The sequence below is a fragment of the Dasypus novemcinctus genome, chromosome 5 (assembly GCF_030445035.2).
Source record: "Dasypus novemcinctus isolate mDasNov1 chromosome 5, mDasNov1.1.hap2, whole genome shotgun sequence".
Taxonomy (NCBI): domain Eukaryota; kingdom Metazoa; phylum Chordata; class Mammalia; order Cingulata; family Dasypodidae; genus Dasypus; species Dasypus novemcinctus.
Window position 1 is genome coordinate 71,946,029 of NC_080677.1, and position 13,534 is coordinate 71,959,562.

The window sequence follows — 13,534 nt, forward strand, 5'->3', positions numbered from 1 at the left end:
ATCCATGTATTTAGATTTGTACAAATAAAAGGTAGAAATATTTTTAATTTAAAGACACCTTTTTTTGTAATTCTTATATGAAACATTATTTTCCTATCAACTTATATCAGTGTTTCTGCAATTAAATAAAATCCTTTGAATTTGGATTTCTTCCTTCGGAAATTCAAATAAAGATTATGATATGTAGAATAATGATTGCACTTAAAAAGTCTTTATAAATATATATTTATAAATGGAAACTTATTTACAATCTATTGAACATTTTAGTGAGTCAGCGTGCCACAATGTATTTTGGGTGTAGAGTCTTGACACTAGTGAAGGCACTACAATTTCATAGTACCCTAGTAATATTTGCTGAATGTAAGTAATTTCCCAAGGAATTTGAGTTAGTTTTACTTATTTTTTTCTCGCATGGAAAAGTTACATTTTATACCTTTTATTTTAAGAACTATGGTGTCAGGAAAATAAAGGAATCTAAAAATACTCACTGAGTATAAAGAAAAGCACCAGTGTAACCACATAAACTCTTTGTAATATGAAACAAAAGAATCTTCTGATAACTTTTCATTTTGCTAGTGCACCTGCCTTTTGCCCATTTGTAGCCGGAATAGTTACTTAAAGAATCTTCACTAAATAAACTCTTCTTACACAATTAAATGGGAGAAATACAGAAAAAAGAGATTGTTTGTGTTTGTAAATATAATGAAATAACATCAACTTGCTTCAACATGGTGGGATTCTGCATTACTTTTATTATTCCACCATCTGCTGATTACCCAGTTCAGCATTATGTATCCTAATTTATGTTAGTAACTTAGAAATAGAAGAATATTAGGCATTTTACTAATTCTTGATAAGCTATTTCATTTTACAGGTTTAAAAAAGTTCATTTCAGGAGGCCAAAATAATAAGTACATGTTTACTAAGCAAATATAATATAAATTCAATATAGCATATGTATATAAATAAAAAGAATTTTCAAAAATAAAAACTGGAAATTTTAAAACCTATCGCCATAATAATATTTTAGAGTTCAGCTTGCTTCTCCAGCATGTAAAAGGTAATATTCACAATCAGCGTATCAGAGCCTAATATATAGTAGCAAAAATGTTAAATAAAACCAAGAAAATAATTAGCAACCTCAAAAACAACCGAGTTTTATTAAATTAATTAGAAATCAGTTGCTCAATGTGAATCAAAGACTCAAGGAAACTGAAGAGATGGAATAGATTTGGGATTAATGAAGTCTATCTGAATCATATATAAACGTCATTGTTTGTTCAGTAGAATATTACTGTAAAATTCATGAATGTTTTAAGAAAAGTATAATGTCCCTCTTTTTCTTTGATATTTTGTATATTAATATAAATATTCATGAATAGTATCAGTTCAGATTATCTCTGTGAATATAAATTTTCATATAACTGGCCACTTAATGTTCATTGGATCATGCTTTTGAATATGAATTCACTAGTATCTCAGATGTACTACGGGTCTGATGCAGCTCATGAATATTCACACACACACACTGAGCTTTCTGAAAGTAACCACATCCATAAAGATGAAAATCTTGCTAGTTTTCCATAATGAGAACTGCATTAGGATGCGGGTCCCAGACCAGTTTCACAATCTCCTTGTTTTCATTGTTACCTTTTTTTGGTAGATGATATCCTTTGAAATATAAACACATATACTGTGCATCTTTTATGATAGAGGCTCTTTTTTCTTTTACATTTAAAAGGATCTTATGCATGATGTAACCATGATTACTTTTGTTTCCTTTATTTGCTGTGGTCACAGAAAAGAATAAAAGAGAGTTAACCAGTATCTCCAATCCTTATCCCTAGCCATGTTTCCACAGATCAGACTTGGCTATAGATTCTCAAATGCAGAATGCCCCAATCTGCTAATCGGCTTGGGGCATGGTATGTATTTTATATAGAAAGAGAAAAAATAAAAGATATGAGATTATCTCTGTCATCTTTTTAGTAAAGGAGAGATGATATTCTAAGCCTATTATAATTTTAGTAATTTGGACTTAGGATGTTACAAGCATAGAGGCCCATAATTTAAAATTCTGCACTATTTTAATCATGTTATAGCTCAAATTATAATTGCTTCTCTTTCGTTATAATGAATGACATCTGTTTCCAATACCTAGTCAGAACCAGTTGTTAGTTATAAATAGGTATCAAATCAATGATCTGGCCTTTCTTAGCACAATGCTTTAATTATTAATTCAACTATTCAGAATAAAAGCTCTTGTTCATAAAGGAAGTGATAAAGTATGAGCTAGTTCCTATTTCTGATGCTAATATTGTCAAGCCTCTGTATGAATTTTTCCCTTGTCAAAATGTACATATTTTTCCTTGTGTAAACACGATTAATGTGCTGTGTGCAGTGGTAGACATCACTTTTTTAAACTCAGGTAACAGACCAAATTATGCTAGTGTATTGCAGAGAATCATCAAGAGTAGTTGAGGGGTATGATTGTTGGACTGTGCTCTGAGGTGTCTGATAGATTTCCTCATAGCTGCTTTCCTAGATAGGAGGAATGCCTCTCTCACTCCCGAACCAGGAGAGAGCTGCTATCGTCTGATTTATATATAACAGCGGTTCTGAACCAGGAGCAATTTTGCTCCCCACCAACATCTGGCAAGGTCTCGAAACATTGTTCTAGTCACAATTGGAAGACTGGTACTGTATTTAGTGAGTAGAGACCACGGATGCTGTTAAACATCACACATGCACAGGATAGCTGCCACAACAAGGAATTACCCAGCCCAAAACGTCAATAGAGGCCCCAATCATATAGAAATCTTGGTTGAAGAAGTAATTCCACATCTAAAATTTTTTGATAACTACTGGTTTAAAGTACTTTTAGAGGTAAAACAATGAAAAATGTGTAAAATGATTTGTAAATAAAAGATTCAGTTACTAGTTACAAATTTGAATTGAGTTTTCCTTTTTTTTCCCCTTGCCTAGCAACAATTGTGTTAAATGAATTGAACTGGACAAGTGCCTTAGATGAAGTGTTCAAAAAAAATCGAGAGGAAGACCCTTCATTGTTGTGGCAGGTGTTTGGCAGTGCCACAGGCCTGGCCAGGTATTATCCAGGTAAGTGCCCATTGATTCAATAGATATAAAATGAAATTGTATGTACTGGCTTCAGTGTTTCTTGACAACACTTGATTAGCATCTCCTATTTTGTAAGAAGAGGGTTATATATCACATTATTTTAATAAAGAAAGAGTATTTCTACTTACATGGCTGTACAGTGAACAAAATCACTTTAAAACAAAATACCTGAGAAGTAGCTAGAGAAATTGGCATCTAGAATCAGGCCATGCTGAAATGAGACCATAAGCAGATATCTTTAGGTATTTACTAGAATAGAAGGTTACCTAAAACAATGCAGAGCAAAGGGTCCAAATGCTTTGCATGGACTAAACTGTGAGTCACATTAGAGAATTGAAGAGAATTTTTGTATTATGTGAATTATTTCCCTTCAGTTTTCAAGTGTGTGCTTTAAGTTTATATTTTAAAAATGTGAATGCTTTTCTTTAATTGCAGAATGTAGATTTGTTAAAATGATTTTGACAAAAAAATAAATTGAAATCTCAAGGAAAACAGCTTTCTTGTGGTCTGGTTGGATTAATTCTGAAGGCAAATTGGATAATTTATAACAGATCTGATGCATACTTTTAATCTCAGTGATCATATATATTCAATTAAGATGAATATATTTGAGAAATCAAAATGATTAATCCCTTTTGTAATGTCTTTCATTCTTATAAAAGAGATAAGGAAAATTGAATAGCAATTTCTATAACAAAAATGAATAAAATAATCAGAGAGCATTCCAAGAGCCTATTGAAGACATTTTAAGTGCACTGTCTGTGGATAATTTCTAACTAACTTCTCCACCTTTTAGAACAAGCTGACAAGCACAAAATGCAATTTCTTTCTTTAAGACATGGCATGTGTTATGTGATACATGCTAGCCACAAACAAAATTCTTGAGACTTGGGATTTCTAAATATGTTTTAAAAGTAGAGTTATTCACAATAAAAAGTCACAGCAGGGAAAAGGGGTAAAATAGAAATCAGATTTTATCTAACTTTGTGTTGCAATAGCAATGAATAAAAGCATGTAGGTATTGTCAGACAATATTTTACTCAAGTTAATGTAAAGCTCACATAACTTCTGTGTAATTGCAAATATCAGATGTTAAGATCTAATTATTGTTCACAGAAATCCAGTGGGCTAGGAAAGACACGGTACAGTACTGTAAAAAATCATGAGTTATAATGAAATATTAATGCTAGCCTCTGATGTGGGGAAAATGTTATCACATAGGCTAGAATCATAATAATGGAATTTTTCCCTTAAAGAAATATTGTTTAATATAACACAACCATTCTAAAGAAATACTCCCAAGTCACTTTTATTAATACATTAACTATTATGTATCAGACAATAGAAAAGTTAAAAAATAAAAAGATATAAAGGAAAAAATGAAACTGTCATGTACATAGTAAACCTGATATAATAAACCTTAAAATTATATATCAAGTCCTTTAATTTTCTGTGGTTTTTTTTTGTCTCTTTGTTTTTGTGTTTTAATTTTTTAATAGTAGCTAATCTAGTGGGTAAGAATGGTATTTCATTGTGTTTTTTTGTTTTTGTTATTTCCCTCCCCCCACCATTGTTTTGCGCTTGCTGTCTGTTTTTTGTGTCCATTTGGTTTTTTTTTGTTTTTTTTGTTTTTTAAAGATTTATTTATTTTATTTTAATTTCCCCTCCTCCCCTGGTTGTCTGTTCTTGGTGTCTATTTGCGCGTCTTGTTTCTTTGTCCGCTTCTGTTGTCGTCAGCTGCTCGGGAAGTGTGGGCGGTGCCATTCCTGGGCAGGCTGCTCTTTCTTTTCACGCTGGTCAGCTTTCCTCATGGGCGCACTCCTTGCGCGTGGGGCTCCCCCACGCGGGGGACACCCTTGCATGGCACGGCACTCCCTGCACGCATCAGCGCTGCGCATGGGCCAGCTCCACACGGGTCAAGGAGGCCCGGGGTTTGAACCGCGGACCTCCCGTATGGTAGACGGACGCCCTAACCACTGGGCCAAAGTCCGTTTCCCTCCATTTGTTATGTGTTCTTCTGTGTCTGCTTTTCTTCTCTTTAGGTAGCACCAGGAACTGATCCTAGGACCTTCTGGTGCTCAGTCTCTTGTGCTACCTCAGCTTTCTTATCTGCTGCATCTCTCATCGTCTCTCCTCTGTGTCTCTTTTTTTTTTTTTTTTGGTGTTATGTGATCTTGCTGTGCCAGCTCTTTGCATGGGCCAGCACTCTTGCGTGGGCCAGCACTTCTGTGCAGGCCAGCACACTGCATAGGTCAGCACTCCATGTGGGCCAGTTCTCTGCTCAAGTCAGTTTGCTGTGTGGGCCAACTTGCTTTCACCAGGAGGCCCCAGGAATCAAACCCTTGACCTTGCATATGGTAGACAGGAGCCCAATCATTTGAGCAACATTTGCTTCCTCACTGTGGTTTTGAGTTGTAATTCCCCAATGGCTGATGATGTTGAGCATCTTTTCATATGTTTTTTGGTCACTTGTGTATCTTCTCTGGAAAAATGCCTCTTCAAGTCTTTTTCAAGTCCATTTTTGAAATTTGGATGTTTGTCTTTTTGTTGTTGAGTTGAAAATTTTCATGATATATTCTGAATAATAAATCCTTATCAGGTATGTGGTTCCCAAATGTTTTCTTCCATTGTGTAGGCTGTCACTTTAATTTCATGATAACATCCTTTGAGGAACGAACGTTTTTAATTTTGTTCAGGTTCCATTTATTTTTTTTCTTTTGTCGCTTGTGCTTTCAATGCAAAGTCTAAGAAACCATTGCTAAATACAAAGTCCTTCCCTACATTTTATTCCAGGAGTTTTATGGTTCTGGCTCTTATATTTAGGACTTCCATCAATTTTGATTTGATTTTTGTATATGGTGTGAGGCAGATTATTAGATTACTTAAAATACATGGAGATACTTCCTGGCTCCTAAATAAAGAGATCTCTAGAGTTGACATAATATAAAGGCATGTCAGAAAAGCTGATTCTGAAAAGTATTTTGTTTGATAATTAGTGGAGATTTGAACTCTAACATCTGTCCTTGGGGTAAGCATTAAGGAATTGCCTATTTTCTAATTTAGTTGATATATATGGAAATAAGGTATAAAATGATAGCTACATGTCCTTTTTTCCCCTTCTCCTCCTCTTTTCCTCTTCCTCCTCATTTTCTTTCACTCTTCCCCTCTCCCTCTGCCTTCTCCTCTTCTACCTTCTCTATCACCTTTCCAAAATGGAAGATAGGTAGGTAGACTGTGTTATAATAAAAAAAGCATTTTGATTCAGATTATAACTTCCATCAGCATGATTGTGTTCTGCAGCGAAATCATGCTGCACCTCTGAACCTATTTCCTCACCAGCAACTGGCGTGATTAAACAAGATGATTTCCAGTGTAGACTCTAACTTTATGTGCTCATGCTTCTAGGCCTTTAGCATTTGCTAAGACCACAGTCATTGTTTTGCAGGATCACTAGTCCCAGTCCAACAGCTAATTCATGGCATAGCTGAAGCTGAAATCCATGTATAGTGTGACATTTTCAATTGTAAGTGCTTATTCAAAAATCAGGTTAATTAATGAGGGTTTTCCTTAAAGAAGCCCTTTACTGAGTTGTATAGATTTATTTTAAAGGTATTAAACTTGCTTTCCAGAGCTATCAACTTTGAGAATTTTTATGCTTCATAAAAATTTTAGGTACTAACTACTCATTTCACCTATTAATGTATCCTGAAATTGTACCAATTATTGCGGTAATTGGGATTATAAGTAGGATTCAGTGGAGCTCATTGCCCACTGTAGACAGCATTTATTCTTTTTAGATTATTAGTTAAATTAAGAAAAACTGAAAATCTGTTTTATCTCTATAGAACATTTACTTACTTAATAGCTTATTAATCATTTGTTCTTTCTCTGCCACTCATTTGTTCATTTTAAAACTGTGGAATTAAAATAAAGGAACCCACTGTATGTTAGTGTTAAGGGGACCTCTGGGAGACATTTTCTTGTTGTTAAATCTCCAGAATTTTGCTGGAATAAAACTAACATTTTAGGGAATATTTACAATGTATATACTGGGACATTTTTCCATATGAATATCCAGTTGTTGTTAAGTTGTATAATGTATTTTTAAAAATATCTTACCAATATTTCAACATCAAATAGCAGATGATAATGTAGCTCAAATATTAACTTTTTTAGTTTATTCATGAAGAAAACATTTGATAGTTTTATTGCCAGTTGAAGAAAAAAGGATAGCAACTGATTCTCAACTCTATGGTATTTATAGAAGTACTGTTTTCAGTGATCAATTTTCTTTAAAAAATAGCTGATTATTTTCAACTTAATTTTCATGAATGGACACATGATGTTTTAACTATAAATGAATTAAAGATATTTTTGATCACTATAAATCAATTTAAATTGAAGTGACTATTTTTAAATTTAGTAATTATTAAAATTCTAGGTTTTCATTTAAGACTAACATTCAATTAAACATTTAACTTTAAGACTATGGGAGTTTGTTCCTCACTCAAGTGAAAAAAAAACTACCAGAGTTAATACAGACTGGGGCTGGTAAGGAGACTTCTCAGAGTAATCAGGCTCCACCACTCTATCTTGTGTCTTTGCCATCCTCTGTGTGGACCCTGCCTCAGGATCCATCATTGTTACTTGTGCTCCTTAAGGGGCCAAGAACTTCATTCCCTATCCTTGTAAGGGCACTTCCTGGAAGTCATACAAGACAGTTGCGACATACAAGTCATACAAGACTCTTTTGCGACATTGGCCAGAATTTAGTCTTCTGGTCAGAGTTATCTTCAAGGTGACTTTGAACCCAGCTGAAAAGCAGGGGCTTTATTACTAAGTAAGGAATGAAGAAGAGCCAATAGAGGGCAAAAAAGCATTTCTCGCTGCTTAATATGTGTAATCTGAGTTGCAAAATGTTATTTCTGCCTTCCAGAGAATTTTAATATACTTTAGGGGTCAAAACTGATATATCTTTAAATTTAGATTAAAACACAAAATGATTAAATGATTAAATGCCGCATTAATTATACAGAATGTAACAATAGGCTTGCTACAGGAGTTTGGAAAAAGAAGAAATTATAGACTTAATTTACAGAAGAATTTATGAACTATCAATTGTAAACCAAGCCAATGAAGAAAAAAGGCAAAAATTTCTAGAGGGATGAAAGGCTCAAAGTAAAAAGCAAGTAGATGAATAAGTACTGCTGGAGGCTAGTGAACCCAGCTAATCTGCTATGCTGTTATATAAGAAGGGTGATAACAAATAGGAATGGTTATTAATGACATTATATAGTCTTGTATATCAGGATAATTTGACTGGGATTTATTGTGTCAGAAAAATACCAGTAACATTTTAGGCAGTTGACTACAATATTTAAAGCAGTGTTTATTCTAATTGGAAATACTTTTCTAACTCTCTAGATGTGAAATTTTAAAGGTCTTAACAAGGAACCAAATAGGAATTCAAAAGAAGACTCCTTAGCTAGAAAAGATGAGGATGTCATACTTTGAGGGGGAAAATTAATTTAATCACATTGAATATAAGTTAACATGACTATACCTTGAATAATTTGAATGTCCGAGGTAATTTTATTTTGGGAGTAAAGTGATAAGTTTGATTTAGGCCAGTAAAGTTTGAGGTGTTGGCAGAGGGTTTACAACTAGTTGCTGGGTTGGTTTTTTGTTTTTTTTTTTTATTCTGAATTATATAATTTGCTTTGTTGTGTATTATCCATTGGTTGTATTTTGTTAGGGACACATCGTATACATTAAGCAGAATAATGACATAACTGTTTTGAAGTTCTTAGTGATCCTGATATATAGAGGTGATTTTAAAACCTCATTTTTGTTGCCTTACTTTATAACCTCATCTCTTACCTGAACCTATTTTATTTTACATATGTAAGGATTGCAATACTTGTTAGTTTTGGAATCAACTACGAATCCAGAAATGCTTAAGTTGATTAAATGGCTGCTTTTATTGCTCACAGGTTAGACTAGTTAAGTGGGACCCTAATGTGAAAAATGGGTGTTGCTTGTGGATTATACTTTATATTTTAAAAAATGTGAATAAAGTTTGCTAAAAATACTTCAGCTCTTTTTAACTTCTAAGATATCTCTCATTCTATTCCTTTTTACTTAGTATATTCCTAAATTTCCATATCTTATCCCATTCATATTTAGATACATAGAATTTTCTTTGTGGTATAATTCATTATATGTTTAGTATATGTGATTAATGAAAACCTAATAACATACTTGCCAAAACTTCAGGCAACTTTTCCAACATTTCTCTCGGGTACTCCAAATAATACTTTTAAAAGAAATATATTGTTAGGGAGTAGATGTGGCTCAGGCAATTGGGCACCCACCTCTCACATGGGAAGTACTGGGTTTGGTTCCCAGTAATTCCTAGAGAAGAGAAACAACTAGCAGACAATGAGCAAAAACAAGTGAACATGAGGTGGATGTGGCTCAAGCAGTTGGACACCCACCTCCCACATAGAAGGTCCCAGGTTTTGTTCCCAGTGCCTCCTAAAGAAGAAACAAATGGACAATGAGCAGACAACGAGCAGACAATGAGCAAGAATGGTGAGCAAACAGACAAGGGAGCCATCTAGGAGGGAAGGGTGGGGATAAATAAATAAATACAGAAATTTATTTTTTTTTAAAAAAGTGTATTATTATTACCATCATCCAAGTGAATTTCTTGACTTACCTACATAGGAAACTTGTTTCTGTAGAATACAAAACTTGTTTATTGTTTTTGGGAATACATCCTTATTTTCATCTAACAGGCTTCATTTCCTTACAAAAATAATGACTGGTTTCTCCATCAGAATATACATTTTTTTCTATGTAGCACATATCTGACATTTTTTCCCAGTAAACCTTCCATTTCTTACTTCATGACCCATGCTGTGCCCCGACTTATTTCTGAACTTCACCTAATGACTACATATGGGCCTTCAAACTGATTACATATTTGTGTACCCTTTACATTATTGAATATTCCACTTAACCATACAACTTGTCCTTGTTATCTCATACTCCTGCTGACAAACATCACTTTACGTTAAATAAAAATGTTTTACCTGGGTTATCTGGCATCTGCAGTATTACCAGCAAATCAGTTTGTACTAAGGGCTTTTATTTTTTAAATTATAGCTATTTATCTCTGGCAATAATACTGTGTATTTATTTGTAACTGAATTTCTGCCACTTGCTATCTATAGAAAGTTAAAATTTCTGCCATGGCACATCATTAAATATCATGTGATATAGAATTATAATCCAGAAGATTTTTGAAAAGACACAACCATAACCATAGTTCATTTTCACCAGAGGAAAAATGTCTTCCTAAGTGATCATTATAACTTTAGTGATAGTTTTCAGAAATGAGATGTCTACTGTGTTAGGTTGAATTATGTGCCTTGATTCAGACATAATCTTTTTTTTTTTAAGATTTATTTTTATTTATTTCTCTTCCCTTCCCCCAGCCCCAGTTGTCTGCTCTCTGTGTCCATTTGCTGCATGTTCTTCTTTGTTCGCTTCTCTTGTTGTCAGCGGCATGGGAATCTGTGTTTCTTTTTGTTACGTCATCTTGTGTCAGGTCTCCATGTGTGCGGTGCCATTCCTGGGCAGGCTGCACTTTTTTTTCATGCTGGGCAGCTCTCCTCACTGGGCACACTCCTTGTGCATGGGGTTCCCCTATGCGGGGGACAACCCTGCGTAGCATGGCACTCCTTGCACGCATCAGCAGTGTGCGTGGGCCAGCTCTCCATGCGTCAAGGAGGCCCGGAGTTTGAACTGTGGACCTCCCATGTGGTAGACGGATGCCCTATCCATTGGGCCAAATCTGCTTCCCCAGATGTAATCTTAATCCACGTTCTCTGTGGGTGTGAATTCATTGTAACTAGGACCACATGAAGATCTTATTTAATTAAGGTGTAGCCAAACTAAATGAGGGTGGACCTTAATCCAGATTGCTGGAGTCCTTTATAAGAAGAAATTCAGACATGTAGAAAGCCACAGGGAGGACAGGAAGTCAACGGAACTCAGAAGAGAAAGGTGAGGACATTGTTGTGTGAAGCAATGCAGGGATTCAAGCCAAGGAACCCCAAAGACTTTGGCAAGGCAGCATTGTAATGCTGAGGACCTGAGGAGGAAGAAAGACTTCTAGCCTCCAAAACCATGCGATAATAAGTTTCCATTGTTTAAGCCAACCTGTTGTATGGTATTTCTCATAGTGGCTGGGAAAATTACGGTACCCACTTTTGGGGCTGTCATTTCCACACCTATCTCCTGCATCCTAAAATCTACTTGGATACAAAAGGACATCTAAATGAGCAACATTTCACATATGTTTGGCAGATTTTAGAAGCTCTGATTTCCACTTAAAGCATGTGGCTTTCACTATGCATCATTATGGAACAATTTCAGAGAATTACAGTATATATTATGGGTATTATCCTTTTTATAGTTGAACTTTCATAATTCCTATCCTATATAAATAATGTACTGCTTAAAACCACAATAGGATTTTACAACAAATTAATTGGTAATATTGCAGAAGAAATTATATTGTTTTATATTCCCATATTATAAAGCTCTTGACTTAGTATAAACAGGGTATGCTACCTAACAGTATCTCAGAAGACTTCTGAAATAACTATTAAATTTTTAAATATAAGTCATCTATGATTATAAAATATTAAAGTTTAATGTTCTTATATTATAAATTATAGCTCTTTAAGTTTTTTCAGTCTTTAAAAGGAGACATAAATTTTATGGAGCATATTAGCACATATCCCAGTTAATTTCAATTAGTAATTATACTGAAAGCAAAAGTTTTAGGTGGATATGATCGTCAAAGAATCCAGAAATCTAATTTAAACATGACTTCCAAACTCTGGTTTCATGAAATCATTTCTCAGATTCACTGGCTGACTCCTTTCAACTCATGGTGTTATGGTGCTATCAGTGGTAACTAATTTGATCTCTCTCATCACTCACACATTTGTATCAGCCTGGGTTCTACAGGATAGAGAAAACATGCAGTATTTTGAACAGGAAGGGTTTAATATATATAATTATTAACTATAATTTAAGGAATATGGGAATAGCAAATGTAGTATTATGTACTTTAATATATAATAACCACTACCCAGAGCTGAGGTAGAATGTCCACAGAAAAGCCCAATCCCCCAGTATCCTTCTGCTGGGATCCAGAATTCTTAAAGAGGACACAGCCATAGCCCATTGACTGAAAGAAATCAGTGCAGTACCACACTGACAGAACTTGCTGGAAATCTTCCTTCTATGGTTCCAGTTGCCTCAGAGGTACTCTGCTACACAGATGCCCTCTTGTGAGGGAGTGCTGTCCACTAGGTCCTGCTGGAGTCCATGCACTGCAGGTTCCAGGAGCCCCATGCTGGAATAGCTATCCATACTGCAGGATGTGAGCTCTGGAGAAACTGCAAGCACTGTAGGAGCTGAGAGCTTAGCAGCACATGAGCATTGCAGGAACTGGACACAAAAGAAGCTACAAATATTTCAGGACTTCTAAGCCAGCAAACCAAAGCCAGGAAGCAAAAAATCTTTTCTCATTCAGTTTCTCTCCTGCATCATCAATGTTTAAAATTGTGCCTGCTGGTGAAGAAAAAAACATTTAAACGCCCAGATTCATTTTCATAGAACAAGTTAAAAGGATGAATTTTATGCTGAGAGGGAAAAAAATCTACAACTAGCACAACATTTTATGAAAGTAAAATGCAATTTACTTAAAATTTTGGTTATCCCTAAATCTCTAACTTGGAGAGTCTGATATTATAGATAATATTTGAAAGTAAACTGGCATATCTGCCAGCTTGTTTGTTCTCTAATTACCATGATAAGCAGTGGTACCATAAAAAGGAAAAAAAGTGATTATTTCCTCTCACTGGCTCTCGATTTATGAACATGTAAATTGAAAGAATTAATATAAAATAAATTTATTATTTAAATTGCATGGACTGTATCAGTAAATGGCCATTGTGGGAGTACTTACTGTTTGATCTAAATGTAATTAGTCATTGAGAATAAATAAATCATTTTTATAATGTAATCACTAATAAGGAAAAAAATCTAACAGTCATGTAGTCACTTATAAGGAAAAAAATCTCACAGTCAAGGGGAGATTTAGTAGTATATATTTTATATAAAATATATGTCCTAATTGTCCAAATTATCATAGTTGCCTAATAAACCTGAACTCTCAGTAAAGTTCTCCATAATTGTCATTATTTTCAATAAATAAAAGGGAAAATTGGACTGTTGGGCATAAGTCATATGAATTATTATTAGAAATTTCCCCAAGAGTTATTTTTTTAAACATGTTCCAGGATAGGGACTT

The 13,534-nt window shown here is 34.4% G+C and overlaps 1 protein-coding gene across 6 annotated transcripts in view; it reads left to right on the forward strand.

Annotated features, from left to right (window-relative positions):
* CACNA2D1 (calcium voltage-gated channel auxiliary subunit alpha2delta 1) overlaps positions 1-13,534 on the forward strand; it is a 545,135-nt gene that overhangs the window by 409,060 nt on the left and 122,541 nt on the right. For all 6 annotated transcript variants that reach the window (XM_071215190.1, XM_058297102.2, XM_058297103.2 and 3 more), the window contains exon 7: positions 2,986-3,117. In XM_071215190.1, the coding sequence (XP_071071291.1) occupies positions 2,986-3,117 (132 nt within the window). The remainder of the gene's footprint in view (positions 1-2,985; positions 3,118-13,534) is intronic.